The 16,123-nt window shown below is 37.2% G+C and overlaps 1 protein-coding gene across 1 annotated transcript in view; it reads right to left on the bottom strand.

Annotated features, from left to right (window-relative positions):
- Positions 1 to 16,123, bottom strand: part of SATB2 (SATB homeobox 2) — a 185,229-nt gene that overhangs the window by 52,864 nt on the left and 116,242 nt on the right. Inside the window, exon 8 of the mRNA XM_028122827.2 lies at positions 2,282 to 2,494. Coding sequence (XP_027978628.1) covers positions 2,282 to 2,494 — 213 coding nt within the window. The remainder of the gene's footprint in view (positions 1 to 2,281; positions 2,495 to 16,123) is intronic.

Below are 16,123 nucleotides of genomic sequence, written 5' to 3'. Positions count from 1 at the left end.
GGTTCTGGGAAATGCTCTCCATCAACCTACATAGGCTGCCTGGGTGTTCCAGAATGCTGACTCCAACTAAAAGCTTCATCAGTGGATGCTCCTCTCACATTTGTTCTCACAACGAAAGCTTTACTAAGGATCTTTACTACTGAGATATGTATGTAAAGAAGTTTGAATAGTAGGTAATCAGAAAATGTTTTAAAAGACTTTAATAACTTCCTTCTCTCGATGTTTAACAGAAAATGAAGAAAGTTCCAGAGAATGTACAAATGCCAGTGATATGACTATATTCTCAAAAAGATTTTATAATTATTTTCAGAAATCTCAAAACTGTGAAATTAAATGATCAATTTCCCTGTTATTCTTGTCCGTAAAGGGCACTTCTACATAGGAATTTTCTAGATGAGATTTTTCTGCTATTCAATAAAGCAAAATACTGACCCTGATTGTTTTCCCTGGTAAACTGCTTTGACTCTGAAAGCTATCAGGTCTTTGAAAAGTGTCTAAGAAATAATTGCACTAGAAAAATATTACAAAGAAGCAGAAAATGAACCACCAAGACCCAGGTTATTTTCTAACAAGTAGAAGTGACTTTCTAAGTTGGTTAAATGGCCATAAAGTATGGCTGGCCTCTCTATAATGATTTATTGGGCTTCAAAAGTGGCAAAATTATCGGTGAATTTAATAGAAGTAAATATTAGTGCAAATGAACAACTCGTCCAACTCAATAGCTCAATATGTATGCCCCAAGATTTAAAAAAAATAAATAAAAAGAAAAAAGCTTGGTTACATTCATCCAAAGTAAGCAATCAAGAGACTTATTTTTGGTTTAACAGTAACTAAAACCCATAATTCACCAAAGACTAAAGTGTAAGTATCACAATTTGGCACTGCATGATAGAAAATGATCTTCAGTTAAAAATCTATTGCAGAGCAAAAAAAAGTTATGATGTGTGGAAAAAAAATGGATGTACTTGAAAAAGCTCAAATATTTCTACTAGAATAAAATTCTGTTTCTATGTTTAATCAGTTCCTTGGAACTTATTAGAAAACACTCATAACACCAAAATCATAGTATCTACGCAAAAAAAAAAAAAAAACAAAAAAAACTTTGGTTTCAAACTACCCATTTTTCTGATTTGTACAAATGTGTACCTGTTAAACATTTGTTTTGAGATATAACTTGCAGGCATCCTAGCAACAGTGAATGAGATGGCTTTAACATCAATCTATTGGCTAGTAAGAGTTTGGAGGAAATAGAAAGTAGACTATAAATGAATGGGCTCAGGTGTGAACTGGAAAGATCGCTTGGCTGACTTGAGACCTTGACCCCTTTATAAAGTTAGGATCTCTGAAGCACACAGCATTACTAGATGTATGTACGCATTTGCAGGAAGACCAGATCAGAATGCTTTTAAAGTGCAGAAAAATGAGGGAAGGAAAGCTTATTCATCGAGTTCTGTAGGGAAGATGACCCTAGGAAGGAAAATCATTAAGGCCTACTTTCCGGGGCGCCTGGGTGGCTCAGTTGGTTAAGCAACTGCCTTCGGCTCGGGTCATGATCCTGGAGTCCCGGGATCGAGTCCCACATCGGGCTCCTTGCTCAGTGGGGAGTCTGCTTCTCCCTCTGACTCTCTCCCGTCTCATGCTCTCTCTCACTCTCTCTCTCAAATAAATAAATAAAATCTTAAAAAAAGAAAAAAAAAGGCCTACTTTTCACTACTACTGTGTTCTAAGGGACCATTGAATGATCTCCCAAACATTCTGATCCAGCCGCTGCACATACATGCTTCCACCACACAGAGATTTCTCCCCCATTTTGTCTTTTTTCAGATTGCATAAAGAAGAGTTTGGATTACTCTACTTGTCCCCTGCCCCCAACCCTAACCAACACCCCCATCCCCCCTCCCTGCCCAGTATCCAAATAAATATACAGTTTAAGGAAAAGCAGTGTCCTTGCTATGCAAACTCAGCTTCAATTCAAATCCCCTGGCCCCATCTTAGATAGCTAAGCAGCTGTGTGCACACATTCTAGAGCCTACCCATCCACCCACTCCTGCCCCTTCTGTGTGGAAGAATGGTTCTTTTCTAAAGGGACAGGAATACCATATGACACAGTAAAGGATAACCACTATTACATGGTCAGAGGTTCATATCCTCTGACCAACATGATCAGTGAATCAAGAAATCCTTGAATTAAGCCTCTTAGTTTTTGAGAGAAACACAGATTCAGTGAAGGCAAGATGTTTCCAAGGCCAAGAGTGAAAAGTCAGTGGAACAAATATCTCACCTGAGGGGTTCGGGAGGAGCTGGGACTGCTAGAGGCTGATGAGACCATGCTCACATTGGGGTTCATGCTCCGCTCTCTCTCGTCCTGGTATATGCGATCCCGCTCCACTTCCGGCAGATTGAGGAAATTCTGCATGGCCCTCAAGTTTACTAAAAGAGACTGAGAGGCTGTCCGAGGGTCTTCTTCCTTACGCAAAATCTCAGACAACAATCCCTGATTAAATGGAAAAAAAACAAAAACAAAAAACAGGCTAAGTCATATCTGCCAGTGTGTGTGTGGTTTCCATCATCTGCCCCCCTCCCCCTTTATTTGTTTGGTGTAACCAGCTGGCTGTGATGTCAAGAACCTCAGTCTAATCGCTGAGGGTTCTCCAGCAGGAAGATTTTGTGGGAATGTGCTTGCCTTCCAGGGCTGTGCCTTATTCTGGACTGTTCTATTCTGACACTTTATCATCACTGTAATAATCGTCAGCATACAGAGATGCCAGCTAGCAAGGTAGGCGCTCGGAAGCCTTGTGAAACTGCAGTTACCACCAGGTGCCTCCTACAAGTATTTCAGGAACTGTTAGAACTCTCTCTGCTTGAAACTGGGAACACTTGGCAGTCCTGCTCAGCTTTACAAATCTGCCAAGTTTGGTAAATTTAGTTCCGACATTTAAACAGCATGGGAGATTTACATCGACTTAAAAAAAAAAAAAAAAAAGTTTGGCTGAATTTCTGTGTGACCGGCCACTGTTTTCAATATAGATGTTTCTCATGGCAAAAAAAAAAAAAAAAAAAAAAAAAAAGACACAAAGCAAATGGCCATAACTTGTGTTAACCCTCTGATAGCTTCTCAATCCACATACATAATCGGTATCCTTGTATATGTACGTGAGGGCACCCAAACCTTTCTTCCCCCCCTGGAGGAAGAAGCTCTAATCCCACCATTAAAACAATGGAAATACTGCCACATCTGGTGAGGGATCAGAGCACACATCAGAGACTGCCATGTATAGGCTCAGATAATTTCTGAATATGTGACTCATCCATATAGAAAGCTTTAAATAGGAAGCTAGTGTTTTCATGTGTTCTGATGGCAGGGAACTCACAAAAAAAAGGAAAATGTTGACGAGTCTAGAGAAAAGTAGTATGCACTCAAGAAAAGGGCTGGACCACAGAAGTAATTTGGGCAAAAACTAAACCATGTCTATTCTGCACTCTTTTTAGATTATCACACAGAGGCACCACTTTACACCTCCAACTCAGGGCATCTCTTCTCAGGGCAGTATGAGACCAGAGTCTAGGATTATCCTCCAGAAAGAGCTAAAATGTTAACCTCTGTATCTTAGAACACATGGGGCAACTCCAAATTGTGAAAAGTAGATGCCAAAGACATTTCCACTGAGGGGAATGTTAATGCAAAGAAAACACTATCAGGTTTGTAAAATATGGCTTAAATACAAAAAGATGTTAGATGCAAGAAGAATATACAACCTCTGGTTGGGCAGAAATCTTCAGGGTAAGATAGGGAATTTTTAAAAATAAGTAATGCATTATAATGTAGTGAAGCAAATGTCACAAGAATGTGCATCACTCGACTATCAGCACTCCAAGGAGGTAATCACCAAAGTATCATGTAAGACAATTTATAAGGAATCTACAAGTAGTATGCCACACGATAGTTCTGAAACATGGGTGTCATGTTGCTTTGACTAGAGAAGTCTTTGTAAATAAGAATAAAATATGCCATACAATGAAGCTAGCAGAAATATTAACAAATGTGTGTCTGTAGGCATGCATGCCCAAAGAAAGGAAAAGGTAGGACATAAATGTGAAAATACTATATTGGTAAAATGATTGTAAGAAAATACAGATTTCTTATCATGCTTTTAAGAAGCAAGAGACATTTGTCTTCCAGAAAATGTTATACAATCTAGGTATGGATTCTTTTTTTGATATTAAAAGTCAGTTCTGCCTTAAGTTATCCTACTTTCTACTTGCATTAAGCAACTTGAAATATTAATAATGAATTTGTCCTAAGATAAAAATCTCCAAATTAATATGTAGAAAGGCAAGAGGGAAGTGGATTTAAAATCAATACCAATAAGACACTAAGACTGATGTTTCCTGAGCTTTCTAAATGAACTCTGCACATACAGGATGAGTTGGTCCCTTCCTCCTCCTTCTCTTTCTCTAGCATAAGCAACTTTAGCATTTTAATAAATCTCAGACTACCAAATTTGGAGGAGTTTTAGGGGACTCTGCATGGATATATTCTTCATGCTAGTTACGACAATTATACTTACAGTATCTCAAAGGCAAAATTTGTAAAAAGTATTCTTCTGTGAAATTATTTTTGCAAGTGGAGTCCATTATAGTGAAGCTCTTACATACAAAATGGTGAAATAACAAAAACTATTGTTCTAATGGACCAGGTTCAAAATAGCAAGTTTGTTCGTTCCTAATCAATAAAAAAATTATTCCAAAGCACAGAGGTCTTTTACTTGTTTCTTGTTTGGCTTGGTCCACTTTATTTTTTTCCCCACACAAATTGTGGAGTTCCTTCCCCTACATTTTTTACATGTTGGACAACCCTAGAGGGAAATGAATCCATCTCTAAGAAAAATCAAGACAAAGCATCCTTGTAAATGACTGCTCATCAGCATCATTTCTGAAGTGAATGAGAGACAATGTTTGTATTTTGAGGGGGCTGGTGGAATATACTGTTGCCTCTGTTTCATTTGCCTAATTGAAGATAAAGTCTCAAACCAACAAGGTGACCACTGCTGCCTCCATGTATTGCCCCAGAGAATGAAAACACTGTTCTAAATTATTTACTTAAAGTCTCATCTGTGTAGCCATGGTCCCAAAGCAGATTCTTTTTACATCAGACATTTTCAACAACAAGTGGCTAACTGGTGAGCACAAAAAGAGTTCTAGTTGTTTTGTTGAGTCTTTTTCATTTTGGTTATTTATGTGCTCTTCACTATTTAAGCTGGAATTTTAAAAAATATAGTCCAAATTCCGCAGGCTCATGAATGTAGAGTGAATTTATTTAGTTAGCTGAAAATCATCGGGGGGGGGGGTAGGAAATCATAAGAAAATCTATGGCATAATTTACACCACAAACCACCTTATCTAATTATCAAGATAAGTAAATGTTTACCATATTGAAACTGTCTTGAATAGAACATAAATTAATAATTTATCTCACATAAATATTTCTAAAGTCCTTGCCACTATGTTGTCTGGCATTTTAATTATCAGCCAGCCAGGCAGGAGGTGTCACTTGAACATTCCCATTACGCAGCCCGAGATACAGAAAATGCGGCATGGCACCTGGGCGCTGGAAAAAAAAAAAGTACTTTTATGAATAGAAAGGTCATGAATATTGAGAATGTGAAAATTGAGGGAAATTAATAAATTAACCAGGATATTGCTTATTAAACTTTCATATCAGTAATCATATTAAAACATATTGAAAGTATTGAGTAAAGTGGTCATTAAGAATTTTCCTCATTGTAGGCAACAGAGCCTTCTCAAGGGAAAGATTATAACAATTCCCAGCATGGTGTTAGCTGAGGTTATGTAAGACCAGGAAACATGTTGACTGAAAAGGAGTAGAGTGAACATCTGCACAGGGAAGAAAGACACCTTGCACAATAGCTCTTGGGTTACAAGCCACTGAAAAAAAGAACGGAGTCTGGCAAAAAGAACCTCAAATTGGCCTTCTCCTTAGCCTTTTTTTTTTTTTTTGAAGATTTTATTCATTTATTTGACAGAGGCACAGCGAGAGAGTGAACACAAGCAGAGGGAGTGGGAGAGGGAGAAGCAGGCTTCCCTCGGAGCAGGGAGCCCGATGCGGGCGGGGCTCGATCCCAGGACCCTGGGATCATGATCTAAGCCGAAGGCAGGTGCTTAATGACTGAGCCACCCAGGCGCGCCTCTCCTTAGCCTTTTAATGGGGGATTTTGTAAGCTTTATATTATTTCTAGTACCCACAAAGAATATATGACGTTGGCAAAAAATTCAATAAAAACAAAATAATTAAAAGCACAAGAGATAATATAATGCCATCTAGCTTGGTGGCTAATACAGGCTACCCTCCACTCCACAAACAGAACAAAGAATTAGGGCTAATTTTTAAAATGAAAAATTGATATACTTATTATTTCTAGTATTTTAAATAATATTTATTTGCGACAAACTAAATGACCTCATAGTTTCTGAATCTGCAATTTCTGTTGATGAGCTTTCTTGCTTATGTTATTATGATTTCCATATTTCTTCAACAATTTATATAGTTTGCCCCAAATTGTTAGTGTATAAAATACATGCTGACATTCAGCAATGCTTGGGAAACATCACCATGACTGGCTCTATAAAATTTAGTTCTAAGTTTCTGCACTAGCCCTTGAGGCCTTGTCTGAGACAGGTGAGAAATTGCTTATGATGGACCCTTAATTCTTTAATGGAGCAAGAAGAGAACCAGAACCTGGACTGGGTTTTAGGAACACTGAGTCTGAGCCCCTCAGACCTTCTCAGGACTGACAGCAACAGCTGAGGTCATTACTGCCTGGATTTTAACAGACTCTCATTCTTCACATCTCCCAGACTTTTGGTAATTCTGTAGGCTCTATCTCCCATTGATTATCTAGGGAACCCCCAAACTCAATGTACCTATTACCAAAAAAATGACAGGTCAGTCTATTAATTCATTTCTTATGACTTGGTATGAAGCTAAGAAAGGGATGAGAATATTAAGAAAACACAGATTCTGCTGCCAAGGAGTTCACTATATGATGGTTCATAGAAACACAATGTAAAAGATGACAAGTGTCATAAATTCTAGATAGAATGAGTGCCGGCTCCGTTCACAAGAGGGTAAAAGTATTGCCAACTGCAGGACTCAGGGAAAACATTTTGGAAGAAGTGGGACTTAACTTGGCTGGGATTTGAAATACGCACAGTACATGGATATAGAGATAATGATGAGACTAGGCAAAGGGGGATAGGCAAGTATTAAAACATTGTTAGAAAAAGAAAGAGCATGACTGACCCAGAATGCCTAGAGAAGTTTCTGTTTCTTTAAAAGCTTTAAAAAAAAGTAGAAAAAGCTGATAGGGCAGTAGAAGACATTTTGAAGTGAAAATACTATAGTCCACATTAATACAATTCCGAACTACTGGAGTATACACAAAATAACCAGCAAACATTACCCCCAAAATGAAGTGATATTAGATAATCTGTTCAGCCTTTTTGTCACCTGCAACAAATTAGGCTTTCAATATGCAAAACATCTTCCTTCCAGAAAAACAAATGATCATGATTCCATTTAATTGTAATTTAATGAGGCATAATTTATTTTTTAAAGTGATATACACCAGGTGTGTACTGAGGAAACTGGCCCAGCAAACCCCAGTGCTCCCTCTTGGAAAAAGCCTCAAGCTAGCTGGAGACTGTTTTCATTTCTGTAAATTACATTTCTGTTTGTGGCAGTTGAAGTGGGAGGTATAAAGGGTAACTTGCAATGTTCACGTATTTATTGTAATATATACCTTTGAAGTAACTCAACCAAAAAATACTCATTTATCATATAAGCAAATAGTTTGAAAGTGTTGAGTTCCAATCTGAACAAAGATTTTAAAGAACATAAACCCCATCCCCTAATAATGTATATTAATTATTTATTGTCAGATGTATTAACAAAGTATATAAGCTATTTAATGATGATCTTCAGAAATCAACTTACAACTCTTCAAGGATATATGAGGTGAAACATATGTATTACGTACATGGTAGTGAGTCGGAAAATATAATTAGTTCATATTTATATATTGCTCTAAACAAATGATGTCATAACCAATCAGCAAGGTTCAAAGACACATATACCCCCCCCATTTTATAGATTAAAATTATAGAGAGTGGAAGGTAGAAGGGGCCTTGTCACTCATATCAGCCAATCCTTCATCCTGCCCTGAGCATGATCTATTACACGTAGTTCCCTTGAATTACAAAAAAAAAAAAAAAAAAACCCTAGTACCCTCCAAAGATACTCTTCATGTCTCACTCTCCATGTCTTCACTTTTCACATTTGCATGCTTATTTGTTAGCCTTACTTTTCACACAGTTCTGAAATGTCTGGTTCCAGCTGATGTGAGAGCCAAAAACTGGTGTTCTTTTGTGAAAATCAGGTAATACCAAATTCCTAGCCTAATCATACAAAGTGAGCTCTTATATCTTAGTGGTTAATGCACAGTTATCGAAACTGTGAAATCAGCTGCATCTCTATAGAAAGTATTGACATCCTACCATCTGAAAGCTGACCTAACAGAATTGGTTCTTTCCTAATCTCCAATCTCATTTCCTTCTAGATGCTCCTGAGAGGCATTTTCCCCTCTGCTCACGAATATAAACAGGTTTCCCTGGGTTCCATATTCATAATCTACAACCCCACTATGAACCTGAATGCTGAAATTCATTCGTAATACTAAAAATACTCAACCCCCTTTCACCCCCCAGAGTACTGCTTAGCCATGAAGCCAGAGTACTTAGGCTGATTTGAATAAAAGGTATACAGGGCACAACAATGACAATTTGATTTTTATTATTAAAAATGATGTGTTAAATCCTCAAAGAAAATGTCGTTATTGCATTAGTTTAATAAAATCTCTCTTTATTACAATATTTCTTTATTAGGAAAGACAGCCTATGCATGTAGCATTTTTGTTAGGATGGGGGTGGATAGAATTGAGCATCTAAAGGGAATTAATGTACTCTGCAAATATAAATGCTATATACAAAAGTAACATTTGCAGACAAATGTTGTTGCTGTAGAAATGTATTCTGTAATGCACTAAAATGTATATATATATATATATATATATATGTATGTATGTATATATACTGCAGTTGGCAATACTTTCTCCCTCCTTTGAACTGAGATGGCACTAGTTCTATTTGGCATTTATGACACTTACCATCTTTTACATTGTGCTACTATAAAACCTCTTCTCCCCATCATACAGTAAATTCCTTGGGAGCCGAATCTGTATACTTTGTACTTAGTGGTTAGTTGGGAACATACGGGAACACGGGGCTCTAAGAAAGTACCAAATGCACTTTTTTTTTCATTTTTCTGAACAGCCGGCAACAGGCCCTGGTGGACCACATATTACACTCAAGAGCTTTTCATTCAACCTATTGTAAACATGAAGATAATGGAAACTGAAATTTTGGGCCATGCAGACTCTACTTTAGAACAGATATTTCATGGACCCTAATCTGCAATTCATTAAATGAGACACTTCCCTCAAAGACAGCTTTCTTTCTAATGTATATAATAAAACATCACTTATGCCACCTGACACATCAGAATGCAGTAAGCATGCAACACAAAGTGAATGGGTACAGCAAAAACATTGGTGAAACCAAAACTGTCTGGCTCTCTTAACTGCAATCCCCTTGTCCAAGCCACTCTTGAGCACACAGAATGAAGGAACGCAGCCAAAAAGAGATTTCTGGAGACTTTATTATTTTTACCTACCTACTCAATGCAAAGATAATGCAATTAGATAAACAGTTTTGTGGGTTTTTTTTTTTCCTCCTTATTCCTTCCCTTCTTGTCTTTAGAAAGTCTAGGTACCAGAATGGGGGGCTATGCACAATCTAAGTCAAAATTTTTTAAACACATTAGTACCCAAAAAGCAAAAGCAAATAGAGAACTGAACAGGTTCCCTTTGGAAACATTTACCAGTGGTGTTCTCAGCTCTGGGCACATACGTGGTTTCCACTAACACCTCAAGTACCTGGCACATGACTATTGCATTCACAAAGTTCTGGGCCCTGGTTATTTCTAGTTTCTATGTGTATTGTGTGAAACAAAACTGCTGGCAAACTGCCCAAAAAAATTTACTAGCTTTGGCTACTTTGTCAAAACATTGGCAAAAATAGTACTTTCCAAAAACAAAACAAAACAAACCAAAAACATACATTCAGTGAATATTTATATCTCAAATGTATCAAATGCATTCAGATATAAAAAGTAAAGCAGTCTGTTAACATTTGAGTTGACTTTGTCCTTAAAACAGTTAAAAAACATTATTTTTTTTTTCCTGCTGAAATATTTCTGCATTAACTTCAATCACCTCCAAGGTCAAAAGCATCTTTTCTCACACAGTACATGCAACACATCACAGTACTTATTATACCACAATGGGATTACTGGTTTGAAAGCCTGTTTACCCTTGTACCTCCTTGAAGAAGGGATTGTGTCTTTCATCTTCTGCTCTAAGATAACAGAAATAATTAGACGAACCATGAGAGACGACGGACTCTGAAAAACAAACTGAAGGTTCTAGAGGGGAGGGGGTGGGGGGATGGGTTAGCCTGCTGATGGGTATTAAAGAGGGCACATTCTGCGTGGAGCACTGGGTGTTATGCACAAACAATGAATCATGGCACACTACATCAAAAACTAATGATGTAATGTATGGTGATTAACATAACAATAAAAAATTTAAAGATAACAGAAATAATTGAGACTAAAGTGGTTGTGAATGTGAGTTCTGAGGTCAGATTTGCTGGGCTCAAAACCAGGCTTCAACTGGATAAAGATTAATCTCCCTATGGCACAGTTTCCTCACCTGTAAAACTGATATAATAATTGTACTTCCCCCATAGGATTCCCTAGAGCTTGCAACTGTACCTGATACATGTGTTCAATAAATGTTAGCCTCCAATATAATGCCTACCATAGTCTCTGAATGCTTAATAAATATTTGCTAAATGAATGAATTAATAAATACAGAACTAATATCAAAGTACGATTCTTTTTTTAAATCTTTTTTTTTTAGATTTTTATTTATTTATTTATTTATTTATTTATTTATTTATTTATTTGAGAGAGAGTACAGAGAGAACATGAGCGGGGAGGCGGGGGGGGGGCAGAGGGAGAGGGAGAAGAAGACTCCCTGCTGAGCTGGGAGCCCAACACGGGGCTCTATCCCAGGACCCTGGGATCATGACTCACGCTGAAGGCAGAGGCTCAACTGACTGAGCCACCCAGGTACCCCTCAAAGTACAATTCTTATTTTGAATTTGCAACTTCAAATTTTCAAGGCCCTCCACTTATATTTCACTAAACACTTCCCCATACAGAAGGCAGAAAATGTAAAGAATACTTTCTAGGAAGCAGAATAATTAAAATTATTTGGGATAGAGGATAATGTAAAGAAAAATTTAATTAATTATATAAAGTGGGATGACCATATGGATATCCAGTATTATCACTAAACCAAGATACTCATTTTATACCTCAGAAAAGTAAAACGACTTTTCTTCCCCAAGTAATTCTGTAGTCATTTAAAGAAAAGCTTTCATTTGCATCATTGTTTAAACATGGATCATAATTATTAGTGGATGACAGAATTACTTCAGTACATCGTAACTATTTTTTGATAATGAAATGCAATTAAATAGATTGGAAGTTACCAGGGTACTTCATACATGGTACAAGTATTATTTGATGAAGGCTTTTTTTTTCTTCCCTTCATGAAGGCTTTGCTTTAGAAACATATAGATAAAAATATAGGTGGAAATGAGATGGAGCTCAAGATAGACACACATACATATGTGCACATGTGTGAGTGTGTGTACCAGCTCATGATGCAAAAAGTACTTCTCACTGGGTATTTCAGTCAGAGAAGTCTGAAAGTAAATGCTGTAGTTTACAATGATAATTTTAGGTACAAAACTTGTAGACAGAATGTAAACAACCTTGTAATCTCCAACTGACTTCAAATTGATTCAGTTATATTTTTCTCACAGCATTTCTGGCCTTTAAACTTAATTTGCTTTATTTGAACAAACATGCACTTAACCCCAGGCCAAGTGGTCATCATTTCAATCAATGACCATGAAAGGAACACTCCTTGTGTATTTTTTCATTACTTTAAATAAGCAATGGTGAAAAGGTATATAAATAATGGGATCTAAGGCTAGTGGTCCTTGTATTTCTTCTATAAAAATTCTACTTCAATTGTAAACAACACCCAGGATTGGAGGAAACTAGTTAAATACTAAAACAGGCCTTCACACTGAAAATACAGGTGTATATTGAGATACACTCACTGGAGGTAAAAGAAAGTCCTTATTGAAGAGAGAGACGCCTTATCTGTGTGAAATGAATTGATCACTCCTTGTTAGAAAATAGTGACAAAAACTTACAAAACCTCCCTAGAAGGCAGCCTTGTTTAGCTAAAATAGAGAAACTGGAATTTTCTATAATTAGTTCAGTAACTAATTTTTAAGAACTTTGCACACTGGTCAGGGATAGAAATAGAACAGCAAACAATCACCTTTGTTTCCTCTGATTGTTTGGTGCCAGTTTTGTGAAGGGGGGAGTGTCTTTATACATTCTTTTACACAAAACTTGCTATTCCAAGTAGATTTAGGAATGAGGAGAGGGTTATAGACGTTTGACGACTACTGAGTCAACCTTCTCTCTACCCAGAAAACAAAACCAGTATGTCCTCCATCCTTTTTTGCTGGAATTGCCCAAAAGGTGCTAATTAATGATAGTTCTTATATGTATAAGAGGAACTAAAGTGAGACCACTAGCTAGAGGCCATCCTTAAGCCATCTAGTAACTCTGAGACACTGCTATCCTGAGAGATATTAATATTATTACAATCTTTAAATCTATGAATTCAAGCCAGTGGTTCTGAAATGAAAGATTGCCTATTTTATGAAGCCAGCGGAGCCATCTTTTCCTACACTTTATTAATTTAATGTTGAAATCAAAAGAGGGTGTATTATTTGCTTCAAAACCCAATAATATGTTCATGCCTGATCTGCAGCATTTCATATTTACAGGCCATCTTTCAGTGGATGGACTTCCTTTTTCTCACAGGTTTCCTTGTCATTTTATAACCAGCTCACTGGACCATGGAGTCAAGACCCCTGGGTTTACATTGTGTTCTATTCCTGTATGACTTGCTGAGCGCCCGTATCTCTGTTGCATAGTAAGAAATAATGATGGCTGGGACCAGAGGTTGGCTGAGAAATAATTCTGAGTATCTTGGAGGTCAAGTTTTCTACAAACATAAACTGTATGTGTAATTAAATCAAGTCTATCTTTGGCCAACAATATGTATAAATCAAACACAAGACTTTCTTCTCCCCCAAATTGACTGGTAATGCTCTTAAGTTCAGATTTCCAAATATTTTGGTTGTTAAAATGTTCACGTTGTTGCTACGTATCTCTTTCTAACTGTGCCATTTCAAAATATGTGTAGCAAGTCCTTAGACATTTTTGACCTTAATAATATAGGCATGCATATACTATAAACTTGGTGCTGATAAAGCTTAAAAGCAAAATCCATGTCCTTTCACATAGACATGTACATTTCTAGCCATTGACCTCACCGCCAACTTTCCTGATACATAATTCAATCTAATTTTCCAATCTGTTGAAAACATTCTCCAGTTGCTGAGTCACTTCATAAAATTGTATTTATGACCCTGGCCTTAAGTTTCTTCAAATGATGTGGCTTTGATGAGTAAACAGCAGATTCTTTGCAAAGTCTCATAAAAAATAAAAAGTAGTCAAATAAGGACAGGTCAACCAAATGATTTCCCAAAGGATTTTTAAAATCCTTTTCTCTATCAGATAAGACCATGATGAACAATTTTCTTGAGCAAGGTGTCTGACAAAAGGTTGCAAATTGTGTAACTCGGTGACTTTTGCATCAAACTGAAGAAGGAGCAAGATACCAAATTAGAGCCCTACTGTTACAGAATGGCACATTTTGTGAAACACATCTGTGCTTCTACTGAAAACATGTTTCTAAGAATTGGCTCAGGAGAACTACCTGAAACAGAAAATGGACCTGAACTTTCTGAGTTATGATGTAATCTGCTAGAGGAAAAAGAAAAATACTCCATTATATGAATAATGAATGTGGCAAAAGTCTCATTTTCAAACTGTAGAAACTTCTTACTGCTGATTCCTTATGTAAGAGGATTTCCTGAACTCTACCATCAAGGTAAGGGGATAGTGGTGCAGAGACAGGATGGGGGTCACACCTAATTCCCCTTTTCTGGCATTCTAATGCTCCCACTCACATGGGGCAAGGCATCCGTTCCAATGGATTTAGCCTCGTTTGGATCAAAGCTTCCTCTACTTCATTTAACAGATTTGCTCAGATGGGAGGTCTCAGAGGAGAAACAATGTTAGTAAATGGGGGACTCCTGAACATATGAATATGTAGGTCATTGGATTTTTAAATAAATTAGAGAATAGTTTATCTATTAAGGAAGATTCAGTGTACATATTTTATGAAACCATCCTTATTAGAGGTCAGTAGGCATCCCACAACCATTCCTTGCTAATAGCCAGTCTTTTAAAATACTGTCATAAACCTTTTCATAGTGTCACAAGCCTCTGATTAATTTTAAGTCCACAAAGTGACACGGGGCAAAAGAACACCCAAGGTTAGGATTCATAATCAAACTGTCAAAAAGCACAGATGTAAACACAGTAAATAGGCAAGCAGTTTATTTAATGTCCATAGGCCTAGAAAGTGAAAGTATGCCAACACTAAATAAATTCAGGAAATTAGCAAGAGAAAATGAATTGCAAAAGAAAGGAAGGTAAAATTAAAAAAAAAAAAAAAAAGGAAGGAAGGAGAGAGGGAGAGAGGGAAGAAAGAAAAGGAAAAGAAAAGAAAAAGAAAAAATAAACTAGACAGAGCACTGGTCCTATTATTTCTTGAAATTATTAGTGCTACAAACACCACTTGCATCACTGACAGAGCACTGGAGATGGGCAGGCAAGGAGCCAAAGCTACTCTGAAACTCACATGGATTACATAATTCACCATTCAGACTCAGTAAGGGTGGTTTTCATTTAAGTCAAGTTTGGAAGATCTCACAGGGCTTCAAATCCAGTGTCTGTTTCAGTCTCATTCCCTCTCTTTTTCCTTCTTTTTCTCTCCCCCACATTCGATATCCATAAGCAGATCTAGACAATATCAGTATCGGTCCATTGAATTCAGTTTAAAATAATAATAGTGATAATATTTTCAAGAGAAAGTAGTACAGTAAAAACATCTATACTATTCCCATAGTGATATCTTACTTTAGATTTGGAAGGTAGTAGGCATAATATTGAAGATCAAATTTTATTCAACCTACTACCCCATGATATACCCGAAAGCCAAGACTAGCAGTGGTACTGATCTATAACCTGGGATAAAAAGCACATCCTGAGATAAGATTCCTGTGGAAGTGATTTATTAAGGAAGTGTTTCTGAGGGAAACTGGTGAGGGAGTGGGAGAAGCAGGGCAGGGAAGGGAAGAAGCCCATACAATCCTCGCCTCAGCCTCATCTGCAGAGAGCTCTGGAGTAGAAGTCACGCTTCAGAGCTGTCCCTTCTATTGGAGGAAGGGGAACTGGGCTTTCATCCTCCTGCACCTACCAGATATTGGTTAAGTATTTTACAGCTCTCTGCCAGTGTGAGCAAAGCAAAATCCAGTAGCCCGAGGAAAGTTCTTTGAATGAAAAGCTGACTAGCAGTTGCTAGCTTCTAGAAGTAAAAGTAGGGGGAATAGGGGGTGAGGGAGAATTAAAACACCAAAAACAGAGCAGACATGTTATCTGCCTCAGCCTCCTCTGGTGTATTGACCATACCACCTCATTTCGTGATCACAGGTAACAGAAACACTTAGAACTGTATCACAGGATTGCCTGAAAATTAATGACCAGGTCAGAAAACGTTTTATCTCTCATTTGTCATAAAATCCTCAGAGACCCAAAAAGTGAGGTTAACCTTTTCCTCCAAAAGACTAATAAAGAAGA

This window comes from Eumetopias jubatus, unplaced genomic scaffold (assembly GCF_037043125.1).
Source record: "Eumetopias jubatus isolate StellerSeaLion01/CBP00866 unplaced genomic scaffold, mEumJub1_p1.0 scaffold_3, whole genome shotgun sequence".
NCBI lineage: Eukaryota > Metazoa > Chordata > Mammalia > Carnivora > Otariidae > Eumetopias > Eumetopias jubatus.
Note: the sequence above shows the minus strand (reverse complement) of the source record. Positions and strands in the feature narration are given on the sequence as shown.